This window comes from Pelophylax lessonae, assembly GCF_965119305.1.
Source record: "Pelophylax lessonae genome assembly, chromosome: 9".
In the NCBI taxonomy this organism is placed as follows: domain Eukaryota; kingdom Metazoa; phylum Chordata; class Amphibia; order Anura; family Ranidae; genus Pelophylax; species Pelophylax lessonae.
Genome location: NC_138776.1, coordinates 113,796,625 through 113,822,567, shown reverse-complemented (window position 1 = coordinate 113,822,567; position 25,943 = coordinate 113,796,625). Strand labels below are relative to the sequence as shown.

Below are 25,943 nucleotides of genomic sequence, written 5' to 3'. Positions count from 1 at the left end.
GGTGCTACTACCCAATAAGATTAGAATATTTTTCCAGAGCTACCTGGGTGTAGAAAGGCAGTCGCACAGCTGCAATGGCAATCATGCAAAAATATAGTTTTGCAACTCCTTGCTTGCTCTTTAAAACCTTCAAAATGTATTGATTCTCCATAAAAGACACAGAAACAGACAGCAGATGTAAACACATTCCAGCCTTGTTGGCCTTGTTCACTATAAATGCCATGTACAAAAATGCCACAATATATAGTTTATAACCTCCTCCTGGCAGGACAAGTCATTAATTTGCCAATTAGCAGATAATCAGTTACTTAAAGAGGTAAAACACCATACATAGACAGACATACATTTAATTGAAAACACAAACAATTGGTTGCATAATGAAAAAAGGTAATTAAAATCCAAGAAAATAATACAAAAGCTGAATAAACAGAAAAAAATGAAAAAAACTGACCAGTAGGGGAAGAAACATAGTGCTAAAAATGGAAGAGGCAGGTAGTGCAAAAGGGAATCAACATAAGTGTAAATCCAGGTCCCACCCCTGATGGACCCTGGTTTTTAATCTAAATATCTTCCATGCCTCTCTAAAAGACATCTGTTCCTATCTCCACCCCTGGGCATAGGAGTCAATCTCTCAATGCCAGTAAACCTAAAAGAAGGACAAGTTACCAGAATGACACTTTAAAGTGACGTGAGCCATTTGAGAAATGCTTTGCATTTGGATTAACAGTCACAATAATGTTCTCCTTTTAAAGAACGTGCGGTGCATCCAATGTACTGGAGGTTGCAAGAAATGCAGCAGATCTGATACACCACACACTTGGTTTCAAAACTAATGTATTGCTTAAGGTCAAAGCTTTCTCCAGTGGTTGCTGAATTTAAAGATTTAGTACATAAATTAACATGACAAATATCTGAACATTTTAAAGATGCATGCTTAGCAACCTGGATATGACAGCCAGGTGGGTTGGTATTTTTGGATGAAAATAAGCTACGTGACAAGGAACCCAAAGTTTGTGCTCGTCTGCTAGACGACAACTTGATTTTAAGACTTTGTGGAGACTTTTGTCTGAATAAAGGATGGGAAGATTTTTCTTTATTATATTGATAACTTGATGGTACTCTTATGAGAAGGTCGTTACAAATGTTGCCAAACAATTGTTCTTCCTATCTGTCCCTATAGTATACACCAGTGGTCCTCAACTCCGGTCCTCAGGGCCCACTAACAGGCCAGATTTTAAGTATTACCTTGGGGAGATGCAGACTAGAGTACTGCAATCACTGAGCAGCAAATGATATCACCTGGGATGTATTTCAGTTATCTTGCAAATCTGGCCTGTTAGTGGGCCCTGTAGGCCAGGGTTGAGGACCATTGGTATAAACCAATGCCTATTTCTATTTTTATGTTTTTTTAGTGTATTAACTGAAGCTTTAGGATTAGATAATGCAAGGATCAAGAGGAGAGGATCTTCTTTCTCTCTGTACAGCTGATTTTGGGTAGTCCCTTTGGGCTAGTCGTGTAGTTATAGTCTGGCATTCCACATTGAAAGTTGCATTAGAGGAGCAATTCCTTTGAGTACGAGTGAATTCTCCAACAGGGATCGCATGGATGGTGTGGAATGGGTGACAAATGGTAGCAAAAAGAGTAGTGTTTCCCGAGCATGACTTTCTGTAGGTGCAGGTATGTATACCTTTAGTATCTGGATCCCCACACAAAAAGATATCCAGAAAGTCAATGCTCAGGGAATTAAAAGACTGTGAACTGAAGATTGAGTTGATCGTCATTAAGGAAACTGACAAATTCATTCAGTGAAGAGTTATTCCCATCCCACACCATCAGCAGATCATCGATGCAGCGACCATACCAGACTAGGATATCTTCAAAGGGGTTGTCCAAAGAGGTGAAAATGCTATGGTCAAGAGGAGAGAGGATCTTCTATAAAATAAAAGGGTGAATTGGATCAAAAGACCCAGACCACCAGGCGGCGCTGATAAATCATATATACTTGTTAAATCTGAATGTGAACTATATTCCAAGGACACCCATGTTATTAAATCCAAAAATAAAATAAAATGAAATACACAATGAATAGAATTTGCAGTATTGGGATAAATGATAGTAAAACAATTAAATATGTCTATAAATGCTCTGTAAATGCTCTATAAACAAGTCCAATTTATAGGGGATGATCCTGAAGTGCTCCATGTGAGGGAAAACCTATAAACGATGTAAATAGTCCTTCACCACACCACGTGCAGCCTCTCCCAATGGTAATGCACTCACCAGAAATCAATGGGTAAAAGGCACATCATGTCCTTTGAATGCAACCAAGACCTCAATGACCACCCCAGACTGGGTCTCCTTAGACAGATAAAAGCAGTGATCCTGGAATAAGCAATTCTCTCCACACCATTCCTCTTCACTCCAGGAAGGGGGATAACCAGGATTCTTATCACAACTCTCCACCCAGAAGTCAGTTCCAATTATAGGACATGCAACATATGTAAAGAGGGGAGGGAGCCACACAGTGTAGTACGATGATTACTTTATTACCCCTTACACATTGCACTTACAACAATATATTAAAACTGAAGCATATATGACAAGCCTTTAAAACAGCTGGACCTGCATTACTTGTCCTCACCCAGTCACCGACCAGCAGTGGAACAGAGCGATGGATAAATGCAGCATTCCAGGTGCTTGACAGAGCCACATAGTCACACCCTTACACGTATCGTCGTTGGACTTCTTCAGAGAGTGTGGCTACGCGGCGCAACTCACATTCATTTATGGCACACTAAGCCAATCAAGCTCAGCCCTCGCCCCTCCCGGATCGGGAATGTACCATTACATCAAAATTACCCGAACTATGAAGGCTCAATCTCAAAGCCCTTCACATGATACAATCAGCCGCCAAACAGTCAGATAAACTAATAGGGGAGCATAGCTAATCCATGAAACACAATGTGATAGATCGAAAAAGGGCTGTATTGAAAATAGCAGCGACCCAAATTCTAAATGGTATCACCCACCCCCTCTGATTGGTTAGTCTGCTCGTGTCCCAAAAAAAAAAAAAAGCTACAGCTCTTTCTTCTTTCTTCGCTCTTCTATCTATCACTTCAGTTAATACACTAAAAAACAAAAATAGAATAGAAATAAGCATTTGTGTATAGGGACAGATAGGAAGAACAATTGTAACCACCTTCTCACAAGAGTACCATCAGGTTGTCAATATAATAAAGAAAAATCTTCCCATTCTCTATTCAGACAAAAGTCTCCACAAAGTCTTAAAATCAGGGTGTCGCTTCTCTGGCAGACGAGCACCAACTTTAGGTTCCTTGCTGTCACCTAGCATATTTTCACCCAAAAAATACAAACCCACCTGGCTCTCAATCAAGCTTTGGCATTAGGCAATAAAATATTTGTGAAACCAAGTATGTGGTGTATCAGATCTGCTGCATTTCTTGAAACCTGCAGTACATTGGATGTACCACACATGCTTCAAGAACAAGAATAGGAGAACATTATTGTGACTCTGTTAATCCAAATGCAAAGCATATTTCAAATGGCTCACGTCACTTTAAAGCGCCATTCTTGTAATGTGTCCTTTAGGTTTACTGGCATTGAGAGATTGACTCCTATGCCCAGCGGTGGAGATAGGAACAGATGGCTTTTAGATAAAGAGGCATGGTGGATATTTAGATTAAAAACCAGGGTCCCTCAGGGGTTAAACCCTAGATGGGACCTGGATTCACACTTTTGCCTCTTCCATTTTGGTACTATTTTCTTTCCCCTACTGGGCATTCTTGCTTATTTTTTTCTGTTAAATAGGCTTTTGTACTCTTATTTTCTTGGATTTTAAGGTCCCTTTTTCATTATGCAACCAATTATGTTTGTATTTTTGATTACTTATGTCTGTCCATGTATGTCGTTTCACCTCTCCAAGTAACTTTGATTATCTATTAATTGGCATATTAATTACATTTGCTGCCAGGAGGGGTTTATACACTATATATTGTGGGATTTTTGTACATGGCATTTGTAGTGAAAAAGGCCAACAAGGTTGAAACGTGTTTACATCTGCTGTCTGTCTTTTATGGCGAATCAATACATGTTGAAGATTTTAAAGAGCAAGCAACAAAGGTGGAAATACCCAGAACTCCCAATAGTTGGTCAGTGGATAGCTATGGTGAACAAAATTGAACCTGATCGAACAATTAACGGCTGTGTTAAAACGAAAGGAGGAACAATTCAATAAAACCTGGTTTTATTGGCATTATTTCTTGTACTCGCAAGCTTACAATACCCTTCAGGCCTCCCCAGATGAGCAACTGTGACTGTGCATGCGTTCCCAACCCCCCCCCCCCCCCTTTCCCCCCACCCAAAGTTTTTGTGTACTTTTTATAGTTAGTCATAGTTACATAGTCAGATTAAAAAAAAAGTCCATCCAGTTCAACCAATTAAAAAAAAAAAAAGAAAAAAATCATACAATCCTATATTACACAATCCTATACCCACAGTTGATCCAAAGGAGGGCAAAAAAAACCCAGCAAAGCATGATCCAAGCATGATCCAATTTGCTACAACAGGGGAAACAAATTCCTTCCTGATCCCCCAAGAGGCAATTGGATATTCCCTGGATCAACGTTACCTATGAATGTTAATACCCAGTTATATTATGAACATTTAGGAAAGAATCCAGGCCTATGTTTTTTAAAGCAATCTAGTAAACTGTCCAGAACCACCTCTGGAGGAAGTCTATTCCACATTTTCACAGCTCTTACTGTGAAGAAACCTTTTCATATTTGGAGGTTAAATCTCTTTTCCTCTAGACGTAAAGAGTGTCCCCTTGTCCTCAGTGATGAACTTAAGTGAATAACTCAATCAAGTTCACTATATGGACCCCTTATGTATTTTTACATGTTGTTCATATCCCCCCTTAATCTCCTTCTCAAGAGTGAATTCAGTATCTCTAATCTTTCCTCATAGCCAAGCTCCTCCATGCCTCTTATCAGTTTGGTTGCCCTTCTCTGCACTTTCACCAGTTCCAATCTTTTGAGAAGTGGTGCCCAAAACGGAACTGCATATTGCAAATTAGATTTTACTAATGATTTGTACAGGGGCAAAAATTATCTCTCTCTCTGAAGTCCATACCTCTAAATACAAGAAAGGACTTTGCTCGATTTGGAAACTGTAGCTTGGCATTGCATGCTATTAAGCTTATGATTTACCAAAACCCCCAGATCCTTCTCCACTATGGATTCCATCAGTTTTACTCCCCCTAGTATGTATAATGCATGCACATTCTTAGCCCCCAAGAGCATAATTTCAGATTTATCAACATTAAATCTTATTGGCCCACTGACATAAGACAGCCGTGCCCACTGCTGTGTCTCAGCCAATCAGGAGGGAAAGTCCCGGACAGCTGAGACTCTCGTGCAACAACGCTTGATTGAGATAAAGCTCAGATAAGTATTAGGGGGGCTGCTGCACACAGATTTTTTTTTTTTTATCCTAATGCATTATGATTGGCCTTCTTCCTTTAGAACCACTTTAAGGGAGTAAAAATAAAATGCAAATTGCTTTTGTCAAAAAGCTACTGTTTAACTTTTGCATTAGAAGCACTGAACCAAGGCAGTTTATTTTTGCTTACATAATTAGTATTATCACTCAGATATAAGGTGCCAAATATAAAATAATTGCTTACCTCACCAGCATGCTGCAATTGCTCTGCAAATTCTTTTGTCTGGATCCTCATAATAGGGCTGTTTCTGTAAGAAAAAAAAATATTTAGTCCAATGTATGACAATCATGTCCCAAGCTCTAAACACAGGACTACTAGAATTCATTTTGGCTAGGCTGAGAAAAATCTCAAGTCTAATGGTGTCTACACTTAGACACTGGCGAACAAGGTTTCTTGAGGGAGGAGGGGGCTGATAGCAATCAGCACTGTAGAACACTTTATCCAGTCTCTATTGCTGTCCCTGCAACATGGCACTGGTGTTGTCTCCCACATCTTTCCGCAAAGCCATAGTCGCCCCCAGGCAACAGTTCATGCATAGGACTGCAGATTAAGAGGGTTGTCACACTTCAGTGTCCCTTTGCACCCTAGTTTCTATGAGTGGAGGTGAAGATTGAGACATCACTGCCCTGCCTCTAAACCTCATCTAATCAGAGAATGCTTTGCATTCATTGAGAAAATGCAAAGTGTTCTCTGGAAGTTGCTTACTTGACATGGGCGCCATTCAATGTCCACTAAGCAAAAGGGCAGCAGCTCAGCATCAGACCCAGTGACATCCAGCTTCTAATGGGATCGGCCAGGTATGGCAAATGCATACTTACATTGGTCCAAGCTGTACCAAGTAGGGATTGACCGATTATCATGGGGCTGATTATCGGAGGCCGATATTCAGTTTTTTAAAGTATCGGTATCAGCACAAACTTGTCGATATTGCTTCAAGTCATCACTACGGTATTGTTTTTTAGAGCCGACGGTCAGCTTTCTTGTAATAACAACCGATGCAGCTAAGCTGCATTCCGCCCGGGTCTCCTGTCCCACCTGGAGGTCAGAGTGACCAGCCAGCCTGTACGCCGGCTAGCTGAAGACATGAACAAAGCCGGAAATGGCTTTGATCGGGTCTCTGATGTAGTAAATCGTAAGCAATGTCATGATATCACTTCCAGTTACTAAAGCCTTAAAGGCGCCATATTTAAAAAAAAACAAAAAAACAACAGTATTCAAAACAGCCAAACTTGGCGTTTTGAATGCTTGTAAGCTCAGAGGAGGGGTTTCAGTCTTTTAGATCCCAGATCCCTCCATAAAGAGTACCTTATCACTGCCAATTACTGTCACAAGGGATGTTTACATTCCTTGCGACAGCAATAAAAGTGATAAAAAAAATAAAAATTCAAAGGACAGTGTAAAACTAAAACTTTAATTGTGCAGAATATCGGCACCCACTATCGGCTACCAGCCTGAAGGGTGGCCGGAATATAGGTAAGGGTGGATCACTAGTACCAAGTTTAGTTCAACACCCAGAATGATCCCTTATATTAGGGCAGACTGCAAATATTCCCCAATGATGCCCCAAATATTCCCAAAATAGGACTTCCCCAATGATGCTAACATAAAAAAATTGTATTTTAACCACTTTACCACCGGAGGATTTTGCTGTCTTACGTCCAGGCCACTTTTTGCGATTCGGCACTGTGCGAATTTAACTGACAATTGCGCGGTCGTGCGACGCTGCACCCAAACGAAATTTTCATCTTTTTTTCCCACAAACAGAGCTTTATTTTGGTGGTATTTGATCACCTGTGCGATTTTTACTTTTTGCGCTATAAACAAAAAAAAAGCGTAAATTTTGAAAAAATAACAATATTTTTCACATTTTTTTATATGAAATTCCCCCCCCAAAAAATGTAAAAATCAAATTTTTTTTTAATTTTTGGCCAATTTGTTTTCTGCTACCTATGTTTGCTAAAAAAAAAAAAAATCACAATAAGCGTATTTTGATTGGTTTGCACAAAAGTTATTGCGTTTACTAACTAAGGGAAATATTTCTGTCATTTTTGGTGTTTTTAACGAGTAATGGCGGCGATTTTTTTTTTTTTGCGGGACTGCGACATTGCAGCGGACAGATCGGACCCTTGACTGACATTTTTGACAATTTTGGGGGTACCAGTGACATTACTACAGTAATCAGTGCTATACATAAGCACTGTTACTGTAAAAATTACACTGGCAGGGAAGGGGTTAATTTTATTGGAGAGGGAGGGGTTAATGTATGCCTTGTGCTTACTAACGTGTGTGGGGGGAGGTGACTGAGTGACACAGGGACAGATCGCAGGTTCAGCTATGCTGAACCCTGCAATCTAACCCTGTCTGTCACTTAGGAGATCCGCCCGCTTTGTTTACACAAGCGGGCGGATCTCCAGACTCGATTCTCCGACGATCGGGGAAGAGCGGCGGTGATCACCGCCGCTCCTCCCCTGGCCCGACTCCTGCTGTGACTGAATACAGCGGGAGCGAGCCTCCGGCGGTGCGCGGCGCCCACAAGGGGAGGAGTCCAGCGACGTAGGTCTACGTCGCTGGACGAGAACGAGCCACTTTGCCGCAGTACAGTCAACGTGACTGGTCGGCAAGTGGTTAAATAAAGTATTTCAACAAATAAAACATTTCTGTCTGGAAAATTTTGTACAACTTTAGCATACATCTCTTAGTTAGGATCAGAATTGTAAAAAATCCATCAGCATACCACATAACTTTCCAGTTGATGAAATTACTGGACTTTATGTATATGTGTCTACGCAAAATATGGGCTGTTGTATGGCTGCCACTCAGAGAACTGTTAAAAGGAAACACATTTTCCAGCTCTTAAGGCCCTGTTCACACCTGAGCGTATTTCAGCTTGTAAAACGCTCATCTCTGAAGTCTCAAAACGCCCAACAAGCAAAATCCCATTCATTTCAATGGTCCCTGTTCACATCTAAACATTTTGTCTCTAGAAGAAAAACGCCTGAAGCTCTAAAAAGTACATGAGCTTCTTATATGGCTGATTACAAGCGTTTTTGTTAGATGTATAGAAATATGTATTGAGATATGCCTATGATAGAAAGCCGACGGTATGATAGTATGCATATGTACAAGTATGAAATCCGAAGTAAAGATAAGTTCTGTATAATGGTATAATCTGTAATAATAGAAAGCTCAATCATGTAGAATTATTGGTGTGGGGACACGGACTTGCGTCCGGTTCCGGGTAGAAAATATGGGCGGAGTGGGGCGGAGTGGAGAGCGGCAGCTCCAATATAAAAGATCTGGGCCAGACGTGAGACTCCACCTCTGAAGACGTCTAGCCAATGACGAAACGCGTTAGCTGGAACGCACGTTGTGACGTCATACGGGCTCCAGTGGAACGCAAGCCGGAACTACCGCTCTCCATGACCGTCCTGTTTGCTCGTTTTTTTGGATTTATGGACTCATTTTTCACGTTTGCCTCACCAGTTGGTTTTTATTAAGCCTTTGATGTGTTTATTACCTGCTTTTATCACCTCACTGGGACTGTATATTTATATTTTTTATACCATTTGGAGTGTACGGGGTGTGTGCAATATTAAAACCATTTGAAAACAATACTGCACTATCCGGCTTTATTTCCTTGTTATACACCTGTGATTGGAGGTGATCTGCAGGGGGATTCTTATCTAAAGGAGGCGCACTGTGGCTGGAGGAGATATACTTGTGCCTGAAGCCTAATCGTAGTGGAGTGGTACTGCAGAGGAATGGCTTCTTTTTCCAGGGGGAGTGAACCCGGATCTGGAGAGGATCTTTTCAAGCACGAATGGTCCTAATGCCGTAAGGCATATAGGACCCACACTGTCTGGTGAGTTTGCAATTTATACATTTCCACGGTGAAGGGATATCTAGGGAAGAAAAGGAAGAAGCACTTGCACCTTATGCAATATATTTTTTGGGACTGTTCACCTTAATATTTCACAGTGTTTATTGTTTTATTCACTGTGGTGGATATTTTGTTACAAGGACTGTTTTTATTATATATTTATTTCCTTTTGCACATGAACTTTCATAGAATAATTTTTTGTATATATTACGCACAAAATTTATTTAATAATTTTTATCACATTGTGTTTATAGTAGTGTTATCATCTCAATACTCAAGTAGCAATCAGCAAGCGCTATAGGTTATCACATTTTGTGATCACAATTTTTTCATTTCCAGAAGAAAAACGCCTGAAGCTCTAAAAAGTACATGAGCTTCTTATATGGCTGATTACAAGTGTTTTTTTAGATGTAAAAAAAAACCGCCTGAAAAAAGCCAGAAAAAACGCCTGAAAACGATATACTCAGGTGTGAATGGAGCCTTAGGCTGGCCATACACTATACAATTTTCTTATTCAATTTCCTTTAGATTTACCTTAAACTATGTAGTGCAAGGGCCTGTCTGATTGCATACAAGTTGAAAGTGTTTAGGTTTGACCCTATATTACATGGTTTTGGTAAATCTAAAGGAAAGTTGAAGAAGAAAATTGTATAGTGTATGGCCAGCCTTAGACAACTATTCAAAAGAGCAATTCAGCACCCACATTCTAAACATAGAGCTGCCTCTTATGAATGATGACAGGAAGCAAGTCTTCTACTCAACTCTTAACAACTTATGTTTCACAAGTTCCCTTCACAAGCTTCTCTCTGATTTGACTGACAGATGGATGCAGGGAATAATAAGACATGAATTGAAGAAATTCTCCAATAACTTGGAAAAACATGTAGCTAATCACTGCCAACAATCTGAAGCACCTGTTAACATACCTCAACATAGCCTTTTTGTATCACAATGGACAGGATTTTTATTACAAGGCCTTGTATGGTTATCCATGGAGTTAAAATAATCTTTCAAGCAACCAATTCTCAATTATTTTCAACAGGGAAGAACATGGACACAAAACAAAATGTTTGTGCACTCTAGCCACAAGAGTTGGAAGAAGATTCACTAAGTCCATCTATCTTGAATTTTCTTCCTACTCTTGTGTTTTTTTTCCTAATGTTTTGTGATGATGTGGCCTTCTGTGCAGCTAGATAACTAGAAAGAAATAACTAGGTTCCATGCAATCTTGCATGTTTAACATGGCCACACCCCCTTTCTTCTTTTCACATCACCACCCATGTGTACGTAGCCAGTGGTAAGATTTCCTCCTCTCGCTTTCTCACCTTTTTCTTGACAGCACTGGAGCTTTAAAATGTACCCAGAACCCACCTAGGCCAGTCCAGTACAAATTTAAATGACAGCAGCAGTTTCAGGTTATTTTTTTGTTTTACTTATTTCATGTACTTGAGCAAACTGAGAAGTAGAAAAACTGGATTTTTGACTTACCTAAAATCCTCGGAAGTTCATTGACAGACGCAGCTCCCTATTCTTCTTACTATTGGGTTATGCTGCCCCCAACAGGAGTAGGACACTAGGCAGGAAAAAAACTTTACCACACCTATGGGACAGTCCCTGAAGGCATACACCCACTCACTCTGCTTTAGGATTCAGTTTTGTTGCAAGCTGTGTCAAATAGAAAACCCCAACCCACTCAAATATAGTGGCAGGTGCTGCGTCTGTCAATAAGCTTCAGAGAAAAGGATTTTACAGTAAGTCAAAAATCCAGTTCTCTATCGTTCATTGACAGACGCAGCTCCATATTCTTCGGTCAGTTGGGGCGTCCCAAGCAGTATTTGCATGAGGGGTGGGAAAACAATGCAGAGAAAGAACGTAATTCCCCAAAGGCTAAACTTAGCCAACCAGGTAACATGGAGCTCAACCTAGAAACAACATACACCCTCACAGAGAAAAGGTTGATCTTTTAAACAGCAGCCTGCAAAACCTTGCGGCCAAAAGAAGCATCCGAGGATGCCAACACATCTACTTTGTAGAACTTCATGAACGTGTGCACAGACGACCAAGTTTCCGCCTTGCAAACTTGTATTACTGACGCCTCATAGCGAAAGGCCCAAGAGGCACTCAGTGTCCTAGCAGAATGCCCCTTCACAGGGAAAGGTGGAATCTGACCCTTAAGTGAATACGCCTGTACTATGGTCTGCCTGATCTATCTGGATATGGTCGCAGCAGGCGCAGCCAATCCCTTCCGGGGTCCTTTCGTGAGGACAAAAGGAGAGTCTGATTTCCTGAAAGACTCAGTAACCGCCGAAGTACCACTTAATCTCTGTGGACCACCAGAGAAGGAGAACAGCAGGACAGCCCTGCCAATTCAGACACTCGGCAGGCAGAGGTAAGAGCCACCAAAAAGGATACCTTCTGTGACAGTGTAAGCAGAGGAATCTCCCTAAGTTTTCAAAGGGATGATTTTGAAGAACAGACAGTACCAAGTTAAGATCCCATGGAGGTAACGGGGACCGTATTGGAGGAGCCCCATGATGAACTCCCTGGATAAAAGTGTGAATCAAAGAATGCGTAGCTATAGGGCATTGAAAAAACACCGCCAAAGAAGACACCTGGCTTTTAATAGTACCCAAGGCCAACCGCTGCTCAACCCCTCTTTGGAGGAAAGCCAATATCCTAGCCACTGAAAAGGAGTGTGGATGGACCTTAATCGATTCACACCATGAGATGTACACTTTCCACGTACAATGATAAATCTTCCTGGGAGGTAGATTTTCTAGCCTTCAACAGTGTAGGAATCACTGGAAAGACCCCTATCCTTCAATACCTGGCTTTCAACAGCCACACTGTTAAAGCCAGCTATTGTAAAGCAGGATAGAAGATTGGCCCTTGAAACAACAGATCTTCCCTGAGAGGACGTCTCCAAGGAGCATCGGTGACCAACCTTACCAGTGCTGCATACCAAGACCGGCTAGGCCAGTCTGGGGCCACTAGAATGACCGGAATCCCTTCCACCTCTATTCTGTGCAGAAGCCTCTACGGAAGTTTCAGTGGAGGAAAAGCATAGATCAGCCGATACTGACCCCCAAGGAGCTGCCAGTGCGTCTGTGGCATCGGCCAGAGGATCCCGAGACTTGGCTACAAACCTCTGTACCTTCTCGAGCAAAGAAACTAACAGGTCTACAATGCGTGTCCCCCACCGGACACACAACAGGTGAAACACCTCCGGGTGTAGGGACCATTCCCCTTGATCCAGCACCTAACCACTCAAGTAATCCGCCTGCCAGTTGTCCACTGATTCCAGTGACTCCACTGTATATGCACGGTGGAGAGGGCTGGAACAAAATTTTCTGCTCATATTAGGCTATCGGCCACCTCCCGGGCCACCAGGACACTCTTGGTGCCCCCTTGATGATTGATGTTAACCCACGGCCGTGGCATAGTCTGATTGAATCCAAACTGGACAACCCTGCAGATGATTTGTCCAGTGACTCAAGCAAAGCTTTACTGCTCTGAGTTCCAGAATATTGATCGGAAGTCTGGACTCTTTAAGAGTCCAGGTCCCCTGGACATACAGATTTTCAAGTACTCCCCCCCCCCCCCCCCTCAGCCGGACAGGCTGGCATCCGTGGAAACCATAGTCCAATACAATGGAAGAGCTTGCCCTCACGCAGAGCCAAGGAACGGAGCCACCACAGAAGAGCACTTCTTGCGTTTTGACTCAACCGAATCAGATTGTCCAAGATTTTGGATCATTGTTCCACTTGACAAGAATACCCCTTTGCAGAGGTGGAACTGAGCAAATGGAACCGCCCTGAAGGTAGACACCATCAGGCCTAAAGCTTGCATGCAACTCCGCAATGAGGTCAGAGTGCTGGATAACAGCAACCAAATCACCCTCTGCCTCAGGCTGAGACCAGAGTCAGTCCCAGATAAACCATTTTGGAGGCTGGGACCAGAGCAGATTTTCTGAAATTGATGGTCCAACTGAACTCTTGCAGAGTCCATATAGTGATTGACAGATCGCCCACCAGAACTGAGGGGGGAGTCTGCTCTTAAGAAGAGATCCTCCAGTTAACCTAGTACTGCAATGCCCCGCTGTCACAGTAATGCCCATACCGGAGCCAATAGGTTGGTGAAGACCCTGGGGGCGAAGGTGAGACCAAAGGGTAACACCACAAATTGATGATGTTCCTCTCCTACAGCGAAGTGAAGAAAATGCTGATGTCCAGCGTAAAATCGGGAAGTGCAGATATGCATCCTCTATATCGATAGAGGCCAAAAAGTCCCCTTGGTGTAGGAACGCCACTACTGTGCGAATGGACTCCATTTGAAACCTCTGTACCCGCACAAAGTGATTCAGAGCCTAGAGGTCCAGAATTGGATGAACTTTCCCTTATTTTCTGTGAACAGTAAACAGGTTTGAATAAAACCCTTGAAAGCATTCCCGAGAGAGAACTGGCACAAGCACCCTTTGTGACAGCCGGTCTTGTACAGCCTCTCATAGATCCCCAAACCGATCTGAAGATTAGCATAGATTTGACAGGAAGATTCTGTCCGATGGTCGGGACCTGAATTCTACCTTGTAACCCATTCGGAGCTGCTCGTTGGCCCATTTGTCCTGAATCAAGGAGGTCCCTGGTTCTGGACAGAAAACGAAGATGTCCCCCCCACCCCAGATACAGGTGAGGGCGTCCCTTCATGCAGACAGAGATCTGATAGAGCCTTTTTAGAACCCTGGTCTACAGACCAGCTTTTTAGCCACACCATGCGTGTTACCATTATTGCGTTCAGAACAGCTCCACTGACTCGTGACAATTTTGTCACAGTATGCGGGGAAAAAGGAATTTTTTGGGCCCGAGCCGGTCGCGAGTCTGCCGTCATCTGTGAGCTAGATCAGCAGCTCAGACAGGAGCTCGGACAGCCTGGTCAGTCGCCCAGACAGCTTGGTCAGTCACTCAGACAGCCAGCTCTATTAGTCACGAGTAGGTTGCAAGTCGCAGCCGCATGAGGCATCTGCCATTCAGCTTGGTCAGGCACCTCATCTTAGTCAGCTCGGTCAGGTACCCAGACAGCGGCAAGTAGGCCGCAAAGTCGAGGACTAAATTTTCGGCCTGACCCAGACATGTGAGGTGCAGACCCGCGGATGAAGAATCATCCGCTCCCCCCAAGCCTATAGCCACCGCAGGCAGCCCAAAGGACGTCCCTGCCCTAGTCACTAACCCCCAGGGGGCTGGGAACTTACTCAAAAACCCCCATGTGCGATCCAGACAGTCTGGTCAGCAACAACCGCATTCACCCCCCTTTACTGAAGCAAGTGGCAAAGCCAGCTTCTATCTAACCCCTGGAGGGGGGGCATGGGGGTAGGTTGGGGCCAAAAGACCACCGTGACTGTTAGAGGGGCTGGGGGAAATGGAAGGGAACCCGGGGGTCCAACCATCCCGAGGGGCCCATGTCCACCCGAGACCACTAGAGCTATGGGGGGACACTACTCACCATACCAATGACAATTGGGTGGGCGCCACTCCGGGCAGACTACCTCTCAACTCGGGGTGGGGGTGCTGGCGGCCAAGGGGCATGCTGCAACTCAGGCCGAACCATGTCATGTGCGTCCCGGCGAGGTTGTTTCACTCGCGGGCCAGCCCCCGTCCATTGGGGCACTGTGGCGGCGAGGCCTGGAGCGGGGCTTTAACTTGCACACGCTCGCTGGCTGGACTGGGAGACCTTAAGGATCTAGGATATCCAGTCCGAAACCCAGTCCGGCTGTTGATTGCAGTTCAGTCAGGAACATAACTAAAGCTAGCTAAAATTAACAAAGGTTCCCTTTAAAATAAAAAAAAAAAAAAAAAAACAAGCTAAGACCGAAGTCCAAGCCAGGAACTAGGTCCTACTCCTAAATAAGGCAGAAACAGACTGAATCCTATAGCAGAGTGAGTGGGTGTATGCCTTCAGAGACTGCCGCATAGGCGTGGTAAAGTTTTTTCCTGCCCTGTGTCCTATTCCTGTAGGGGGCAGCATATGAAGCTGCATCTGCCAATGAAGGATAGAGAAATGTTGTTTTTTTTCTGTATGGAATGCATCTGGAACACAGCGAAATTCATTGGATAGCACAGCCTCAATTAAGATGAAAAAAAAAGGATGGGAACGCACCAGAACACAAAAAATGCACTTAAACATGTCAAAAACGCATAAAAAACATGCATGCAGAAGCGCATCCAGAATGCAGAAACCGTGGTGTGAACTAGCCCCTAATGTAACATGCACCAGTGTGAAGTGTGACAGAAGTGTCAAAGAGGTTACATGAATTTTAATGCAAACTCTGCTTTAAAACAGAAAAAGTACATACCAAACAAGCATGGTATACCAAAAATCAATACTTTGTTCCAAATTTGTCAGCCGCTAGTAACCTGAGTATAGTTTGACACCAAAATATTAAAATTGTATTTTGGTAATTAGTTGTGTTTAATTACCAAAAATATAGGTTTTACAATAAATAAATGCAAGAAATACATCCAGCAGACCCATTTGTTTACAGGTGTTATTTGCTGGTGGCCATTAGGCCCGATTCACACCTATGCATTTTTAGTGCATTTTGCAGATTTGCAGTTACAGAACATGTTCCATAGGAAGCCATGTTAAATGGACTGTATTGCATTTCTGCAAAATGCATAGGTTTGAATTGGACCTTATGGGGAAATGTAATGGAGGGGAATGTAGCCATTCATATGATCAGAAAGGGAAATGTCTGGGGTACTTTCTCTGCCTTGAATGCAGTGAAGAAACACTTAAATGCTTAGTATATTTAGCAATGATAAAATGTTATATACTGTATGTGTTGTATTATCCCATTAAATGACCCAAAAAAAGGTCTCTTGACCATGTGCAAGGCAGTACAAAAGTTTAAGATCTTTTGGCGGCAATTTTTTGCAAAGCACGTAAAAGGCATTTGAATTAGGACTTATGCACACTACACGTTTTTACAGTTGCTCTGGCATTTCTTTTTATTGTCCATATAAGTTTGCATCAAAAATACTGCAACATATGCAGTTGCAGCTAGTAGTAATTAGTCACATTAAATTGGAGTTCTGGAACGCTGACAATGTTTTGGGCTCATCCAATCAGCTTGTTTGGTTTCAATTTCCTGCTCATACTTCGCGTGAGCCTAGCCAGGTAATTTAGAGGCTTTATTTGACTAGATTTGTACATGCAACTTGTTGTACAGTAGCAGAATTGCACGTTTTTTCTTATAGACTTTTTAATTGGTGCGCCTGAAAAATGCAAGTAAACTTGTTTTTCAGGTGCTCTTGTTAATCATTTGACCTCCGGAAGATTTAACCCCCCCCCCTTCAATACCAGGCCATTTTTTTTTTGCAATACAGTACTGTGTTACTTTGACAATTGCGCCATCATACAACGCTCTACCCAAAATTAATTTTAAGTCCTTTTTTTCCCACAAATAGAAATTTATTTTGGTGGAATTTGATCACTTCTGGGTTTTTTTTTTTTTTTGCGCTGTAAACAAAAAAGACCAGTAATTTTGAAAAAAAAAAAAAAAACCAGGACAATATTTTTTACTTTCTATAAAACGAATCCAATAACACAAATTTAATTTCTTAATGAATTTAGGCCAATATGTATTCTGTTACATATTTTTGGTAATTTGGTAAAAAAAAGAAATCCCATTAAGCATATAGTGATTGGTTTGCGCAAGATGTATAGCATTTACAAACACTAGTAATGGAGGCGATCAGCAATTTATAGCGGGACTACGATATTGCGGAGGACAGTCTGACACTTGGGGGGAACCAATAACATATCTAAGGAGATCAAATGGTTAAATGTGTACTTAACCAGTGCTTACGTGCACTGTGTGTGCTGTTTTTACTATGGGATGTGATAGGTTTTATTTCCTGCATTGCATGGGCACACAATCTATCACATCCCTGCTGACAGAACAGAGCTCCGTCTTGTTTACCTAGGCAGAGCTCTGTTCGGTGTCCCTCCTCGCCGATTAGCAGGTGCTGGTGGATAACCATTGGCCAGGATTTCTTGTCCCACCGGGAGTCTCAATCGATTAGTCTGCGCTTTTGCCTGCTGATTAGAGAGCCAAACAGACTGGCTTTGGTACTCTGGAAACAATGACCTGACGTCACTTTCGTTTTACGATTTCGCCTCATGGGGTAAAGATGACCATTAGAAAAGTGAGGGATCAGCCCAGAACTACACGGTGGGAGCTTGTAAATGATCTCAAGGCAGTTGGGACCAGTCACACACAAACCATTGGTAACAATACGCCGCCATGGATTTAAATCCTGCATCACCCGCAAGGTCCCCCTCCTCAAGAAGGTATGTACAGGCCCTTTTGAAGTTTGCCAGTGAACATCTAAATGATTCAGAGAAGGATTCGGAGAAAGTGCTGTGGTCAGATGAGACCAAAATGAAGGTCTTTGGCATTAACTCAACTTGCCGTGTTTGGAAGAAGAAAAATGCTGACTATGACCCTAAGAACATCATCCCTACAGTCAAGAATTGAGGTGGAAACATGATGCTTTTGCGCTGTTTCTCTGCTTAAGGTACAGGCAGACTTTGCCGCATTGGAGGGGCCAATGGACAGGGCCATGTATTGTAAATCTTGGATGAGAACAGTCTTCCCCCAGCCAGAACACCAAAGGTGGGTCATGGATGGGTCTTTCAGCATGACAATGACTCAAAACATACCTCCAGGGCAACAAAGGTGTGGCTCAAGAAGAAGCACATTAAGGTCATGAAGTGGTCTAGCTAGTCTCCAGACCTTAATCCTATAGAAAATTTATGGAGGGAGCTTACCTCTGTGCTTGCGAACAAGGGTTTCTCCGAGTACTAAGTCATGTTTTGTTTGGGGATCAAATACTTATTTTATTTTAACTTACTGAACTGCAACTAAATGTATAACATTTGTATTATATGCTTTCTCTGGATTTAAACTTACATAATCTGCAGGGGATCAATTATTTCCCCCCTTTTATATCAAAATAATTGATGAGAATTGATTTTTATTCACACTTTATGGAATGGATTCTACATGGGAGTGTTAAAAAAAAATGGATTTTTGTAAAATCTTACCGTAAAATCCTTTTCTTTTAAGCTCATTGACAGACGCAGTCCTCTTGATTAATATCAAATTGGGTTATACTGCCCTCTACAGGAGTAGGACACTAGGCAGAAGGAAAACGTTCTGGCCACACCTTAGGGGCAGTCCCAGAGGGTATATCCTCTCTCTCCCTGCTACAGGATGTCAGTTATGTCACAAAGCAGTGTCAGAGAATTTAACCCAACCCAACTCAAAAGTAGAGGGGCGGGTACTGCGTCTGTCAATGAGCTTAAGAGAAAAGGATTTTACGGTAAGATTTTACAAAAATCAATTTTTCTCTGTCGCTCATTGACAGACGCAGTCCTCTTAATTAATATCAAATTGGGACGTCCCAAAGCAGTGCCACAAATGAGGGGTGGGATAACAGAAATCAAAATCCAATCTAGAAGGCCCAACCGGTGCCAACTAGAAGTTTTAAAGGCTCATCAGACAAAATGATGAGACTCAACTGAAAATCCAACAGAAAAAAACCCTTGAGGTAGACCAACGGTCTCCTCAAATTGCGGCCTGCAAAACCTTGCGGCCAAAAGAGGCATCCGACGATGCCATCAGATCAACTTTATAAAATTTTGTAAAGGTTTGAACCGACGACCAGGTAGCCGCCTTGCAAACCTGGACCACTGACGCCTGATGGCGGAAGGCCCAGGAAGCACTGAGCGCCCGAGTGGAGTGCGCCTTAACAGGGAACAGAGGATTCCGACCCTTAATAGAATAAGCCTGTACCACCGTCTGTCTGATCCATTTGGAGATAGTCGCGGCAGATGCAGGCAACCCCTTTTGGGGCCATCCGTGATCACAAAAAGTGAATCCGTTTTACGAAACGAGTCCGTAGTTTTCAGGTATACCCTGATTGCCCGAACCACATCCAAGGAATGTAATGCACACTCCCGAGGATGACTGGGCTTTGGACACAGGAAAGGCAATACAATGTCCTCATTCAGATGAAACTCTGAAACCACTTTAGGAAGGAAGGATGGATTCGGACGAAGAACCACCTTATCCCTATGAATCACCAGATATGGGGAACGACAAGATAATGCGGCCAGTTCTGACACCCTGCGTGCAGAAGTAATGGCCACCTTCTGGGATAACGTAAGCAAGGGAATCTCCCTGATATTTTCAAAGGGAGGTTTCTGAAGAACCGACAACACCAAATTAAGATCCCAGGGCGGTAAGGGCGCGCGCACTGGCGGAGCCAAGTGCCGCACCCCCTGGATGAAATTCCGCACCAAGGAATGGGTAGCCAAAGGTTTCTGAAAGAAAATTGCTAACGCTGAAACCTGACCCTTGACAGTACTCAAGGCCCGCTTCTGCTCAACCCCCTGTTGCAGAAAAGCCAAGATTCGGGTCACCGAATAGGCACGTGGAGGAAATCCAAGGGATTCACACCACGCAATATAAGACCTCCATGTGCGATGATAGACCTTTCTGGAAGTCGCTTTCCTTGCTTTAATTAAAGTAGGAATAACTGAAGTTGACAATCCTTTGTCCTTCAGCACCTGAGTCTCAATAGTCAGGCCGTTAAAGCCAGCGATTGTAAAGCAGGATGGAAGATCGGTCCCTGAGACCGCAGATCCTCCCTGAGAGGAAGTCTCCAAGGAGCGTCTGTGACCAGCCTGCCCAAGTCGGCGTACCCGGGTCGACGAGGCCAGTCCGGAGCTACCAGGATAACTGGAATTCCCTCCACCTCTATCCTGCGAAGAAATTTCGGCAGCAACTTGAGAGGAGGGAAGACATACAGTAGCTGATACTGTCCCCACGGGGCGACCAGCGTGTCTGCTGCGTCCGCTCGAGGATCTCGGGAGCGGGCTACAACTCTCCGCACCTTCCGGTTGAGCCGAACTGCCAACAGATCCACCCCCGGGGTGCCCCAATGAAGGCACAGCTGTTGAAATACCTCTGGATGAAGAGGCTATACCCCTTGATCCAGAATCTGACGACTGAGATAATCTGCCTGCCAATTTTCCACCCCCGGAGTGAATATCGCGGAGAGAGCCGGAACAACCCGTTCCGCCCAATGAAGAATGCTGGCCACTTCTATGGCCGCCAGGGCACTCTTGGTGCCCCCTTGGTGATTGACATAAGCCACGGCCGTGGCCTTGTCCGACTGGATCCCAACCGGGCTGCCCTGAAGCTGCTCGATCCAATAAATCAGACAAAGTCTGATCGCTCTCAGTTCCAATACATTTATCGGTAACCTGGATTCTATCGGAAGAAATTACTTCCCCTGGCTGAGCATCGGAGACCGAAGCCACCGGACCAGAGATTCCCTGGTCCGCTCGCTCAACCGGATCTGATTGTCCAGAGAATCGGGATTCCGATTCCATTTGAAAAAAATCTCCTTTTGGAGAATTCGGGTATGAGACTGGGCATACGGTACTGCCTCTAAGAAGGCCACCATCAGTCCCAGGATCCCTATCCGAAGGGAAGACCAGTTGACGGACAGTAACATCCGAATCGTTCACTGAATCTTCCGGAGCTTCTCTGTAAGGAGACACACCCTTGCCAAGGATGTCTCCAAAGTTAGTCCCAGATCTGTTCAGATGGACTCCATCTTGAATTCTTGTACCCGGACAAAATGATTGAGTGCTCTTAAGTCCAGAATTGGACGCACCTTGCCCTCCTCTCTGGGTATTGTGAATAGGTTCGAATAGAACCCCTGAAAACGTTCTGCTCAGGGAACGGGAACTACCGCTCCCTGTTGCATCAAGTCCATTACTGCCCCCCGCAAAGCTCTTAAGCGATCCGGGGATAGTCGAATGTTGGAAGGGAAGAATCGCACCGGTAGAAGTGATCGAAACTCGATCTTGTATCCCGACCGTATGACCTCGCGAACCCCTTTGTCCGGGATTATGGAAAGCCATGGATCCGGAAACCGGTGAAGACGTCCCCCCCACCCCAGAGATGGGTGGGGGCGCACCTTCAGGCTGTATTGGTCTTATCTTCAGGTTTGACTGAGCCGGACTTTTGTTTACCCGACCAGCGCCCTTTGAAACCCCCTGAAGGGGCTTTGGAGGGCTTTGCCTTATCGCCCGCCCCAGCGGAACGAACAAACTTTTTATGAGCGGAAAAGGAAGGTCCTCGTCTGTTACGAGGTCCTTTACCCTTAGCAGTCTGTGGCAAAAAAGTGCTCTTGCCCCCAGTGAGATCCTTTATAATCTCATCCAAGGTGGCCCCAAACAGGCAATCCCCCTGAAAAGGAAGATTAGCCAAAGCTTTTTTGGAACCCTGATCCGCCGACCAGCACTTTAACCACAACACACGTCTGAGGACCACTGCTGAAACAGATGCACGCCCTAGCAAGGGAGTGGCGTCCAGGGCGGCGTCACAGATGAACTGTAGCCCTTGTATAATCTGCTCTAGCAAATCTGATACTGCCGGGGGGATACTTCTCCCCTTTATGTCACGGCGTAACAATTTGGTCCATTCTGTCAATGTTTGTGAAACTAAACCAATGGCAACCACTGGCCTAACTGTTGACCCTATCAGGGAAAAAATGGAGCAGGATTCCGCTTCCACTTTTTGATCCACCGGATCCCTAAAGGACGGAGCGTCCTCCAACGGGATAACAGTGGCTTTATTTAGTCTGGAAATCGGTGAGTCCACCACTGGTTTTTTAAGGAGGGATTCCTTAAACGGATAGCGCCTAGCAATGCGTTTGGAAATAGCAGGGGTTCGTTTCGGACGATCCCATTCTTCTTTAATTAGATTACCAAAACATTTGGGCAAGGGAAAAACCTTCGCCATTTTGGTAGGCTTGCTGGTACCAAAGGGAATTTCAGTGTCAGCTACCTCTGCCGGTGTAACCTCAAGACTTAAGGTTTCCCGGACAGACATGACTAGTGCGTCCACCAACGCTTCCTCTTGCGCTATGGTGGAGGCAGAAACGTCCTCCTCACTGTCTGAGGAGACCGTACCCGAGACAGCAGCCCCAGCAGAGGGACCTGCAGCTGCAGTGACAAGCTCAGAATCCGTATCTGAAGTGTCAGATAAAATAGGGGTAGGCGGGGTTCGCTTTCTTGCCCCCTGTCCCTGACAGGCCACCTCCACCCGGGATACCAAAGACTCCAAAACTGCTGATAATGCATCAATCACAAGTGGGGCACTGGAGGGTCCTGCGGCCACCTCGAGGGGATCAGGTGGGGATACATGTGTGGCAGGGTCCATGATTAATCCAAGACACTTGCCAGCAAACAAACAAACAAAAAATATTTGCAAAGAAAAAAACTTTTTATATATAACTATATAACTCGTTTATAGGAAAGAGGGGGGATCCAGGATCATGAGGGTCAGATCATCCCAGGGAGGGGCCCGCGTCCACCCACAAACCCGTCAGGGGGAGAGGGGGAACATTTTACTCACCATACCGGAACAGGCGGGCGCCAACTCCTGACAGAACCCCTCTCCACCGAGGTGGGGGGGCTGTCGACCAATACGGACGCCGTGACTCCGTTTCCAACTGGTCGTTGGCGTCCCGGCGAGACGTTTAACTCGCAGGGTCAGTCCCCATCCAGTGGGACTATGTCGCGGCCGACCCAGCGCGGAGCTAGGGCCTGTACGCGCTCGTAGGCTGACTGGGGTGACTACTGGATCTCAACATCCAGCCCGTCGCCCAGTTTCAGCATACTTGCTTGAAGATCTCACAGGAACAACTGGAGAAAAAAAGCTGCCTAAAAAAAAAAAAAAATTTCTAAAAAAATCTTGCCAGGACCAAAGATCCCAGCAAGGAACGTAGGTCCTTACTCCTGACTAGACAGAAAAAAACTGACATCCTGTAGCAGGGAGAGAGAGGATATACCCTCTGGGACTGCCCCTAAGGTGTGGCCAGAATGTTTTCCTTCTGCCTAGTGTCCTACTCCTGTAGAGGGCAGTATAACCCAATTTGATATTAATCAAGAGGACTGCGTCTGTCAATGAGCGACAGAGAAAAGACTGTTGCTTTTTTCTTTCTTTTGTTCACAATTTAAATAGACTTTCTAGTTTAGTGTTAAACATTAATATTCTCTGTATGTATCTGATCACTTGGTTGTAGGGTGACATTTTTTTCTTTTGTATTTTGCTTGATTTCTGGTGTTTTGAACTTTTATTTCATTAATTTTAGATTGCTAAATCAATCTTTATTAGCGCTCCTTTTTGGTTTGTATTTTAATTGAGTGGTATCACAGTGGCTGCTTTTTGGATTAGTGACCTAGCATGGATTTAAATACATTTTTTATAAGAATACAGAGAGTGTCCTTGTTCCTTAGACTGCAGTGGAATATGTTGCTGGGCAGTGAAAGCCAGATCAATGAAACAGCTGTAAGCTCCCAAATCAATAATTGCAGTCACCGAGATGACTCTTCCTGAAAGCTGGAATGAGATGGGGAAAGCTAAATAAGCTGAACTGGCAGACAAAAGGTAGCTGGCTAGCCTGGTAGATGGAAAGACACTTATGCAGCTTGACTGGGCAGATGTGCACAAAGTGACTGGCTTCCCCACAGTACAGGTGTTAGTGAAGGACGCATCAAACCAAGTCGCAAGGGCTCCGGTGTCTCAAATGCAGAAGTAGCACGACTAGCAAGTCCAGGATTAGGATGAAAAGGAACTTTAGGCATCATCCATACAGGATGGGACTGCTGCGTTTAACCTCTCCAGTTTGTGTTCACAGAGGCGACAATCGATCTGGATCAACCGTGATTAGAGCTTCCTGAAAACCTGGCACACTGATCCGAGCCAATTCATCCTTAACCACCTCAATACTGGGCACTTTTACCCCCTTCCTTCCTAGACCAATTTTCAGCTTTCAGTGCTCTTGCACTTTGAATGACAAATACTCAGTCATGCTACACTGTACCCAAATTAAATTGTATTCATTTTGTTCACAAAAATAGAGCTTTCTTTTCGTGTTATTTATTCACCACTGGGTTTTTTCTCTTTTTTTGCAATATAAGCGAAAAAAAGAGCGGAAATTTTGAAAAAAAAAAAAAAAAAACACAATATTTTCTACTTTCTGTTTTAAAAGAAACCCAATACAATCCAATTTTGACATAAATTTAGGCAAGAATGTATTCTGTTACATGTCTTTGGTAAAAACAATCCTGATAAGTGTATGATAATAAGTTTGTACGAAAGTTATAGAGCCTACAAGCTAGGTTACGTATCATTGAAAATTGATCCTGATGTACTGAGTACCTAATCAAAAATGCCAGGACAGTACAAATACCCCCAAATGACCACTTTTTGTAAAGAGGACAATCCAAGGTATTTAATAAGAGGCACAGTGTGTTTTTTTTTTAATAGTTTGGGTAATGAAGAATTTATTTTTTCCACAATATTGTCATATTAACAAGTTATTTCTTACACATGTCAGATAAACTTGCAATTACACCCCAAAATATTCTGCTACTCCTCTTGAGTATGGCAATACCACATGTGAGACGTTTCCACAGCCTGGCCACATACAGAGGCCCAAAATCCAAGTAGAACCGTCAGGCTTTCTAAAGGCATAAATTACACATTTCATTTCCCGAGTACCTATCACATTTTTGAAGGCCCAGGATACATTTTTAGCCATGTGGACAGATGTTCGCAGATGATTCCTGGGACAGATATTGATAACTGGGATGTGGCAGATGATTAAAGATGTGGCAGATGATGTGCGCCAGATGATTGCAGACATGGCAGATGACCACTGGGACACACGTGGCAGACAATCACTGGGGCACACGTGGCAGATGATCACTGGGACAGGTGTGTGACAGGTGTTTTCACTGTGTTGGGGACACTAGCTGGGTGATCAGTGAGTAAAAAGCAGTAAAAGTGCTGTAACGCACTGATCCCCGGCTGGCAGCACAGATCTGCTCTACTTCTCCTCACTAACAGGCTCTGTGTGAGAAGAAGCAAAGCGGATCGACGTTCCGACTACTGTGTTTACATTACATGATGGCTGTGATTAGACACAGCAGTCATATGATCAGGAGGGCAAATAACAGAGCCCTCCTAGCGAGCAGTGTTGCGCTGTGTCTGGGGAACACAGGCACACTAGGATCGCGCAGACACGCAACGCGATCTCCCTCCTTTTGAAGGACATTCAGGAACGTCCACTTAGACAGAGGAAGTGCCCACCTGGCCATATATATGCAGTGGCCGGGTGGGAGGAGGATAAGGGCTTCTGAGAGACCGAGGGGAATTGACATTGATGTTGTTGAGGTGCGTTGTTCTAACTGGTGTCTGTGCTCCAGCATCTAAAGTCTGTGATATAGTCCTCAACTGCTCTTCAGGCGTGGTTAGAGCACATGGAGAGCCGCTTCTGTGGTGGCAGTTCATTGTATAGATGGGCCATGGCATCGAAGAAAGAGGACATAGAATGTAACTATGCATTGTTCTGGTCTAAAAATCGATGAGCCCAGGTCTGAGATCCATCTTGGAATAG

General features: G+C 44.0%; 1 protein-coding gene across 4 annotated transcripts in view; it reads right to left on the bottom strand.

The window, feature by feature from the left end:
• Positions 1 to 25,943, bottom strand: part of FAM13C (family with sequence similarity 13 member C) — a 323,331-nt gene that overhangs the window by 102,785 nt on the left and 194,603 nt on the right. For all 4 annotated transcript variants that reach the window (XM_082267352.1, XM_082267355.1, XM_082267354.1 and 1 more), the window contains one exon: positions 5,706 to 5,769. In XM_082267352.1, the coding sequence (XP_082123478.1) occupies positions 5,706 to 5,769 (64 nt within the window). The remainder of the gene's footprint in view (positions 1 to 5,705; positions 5,770 to 25,943) is intronic.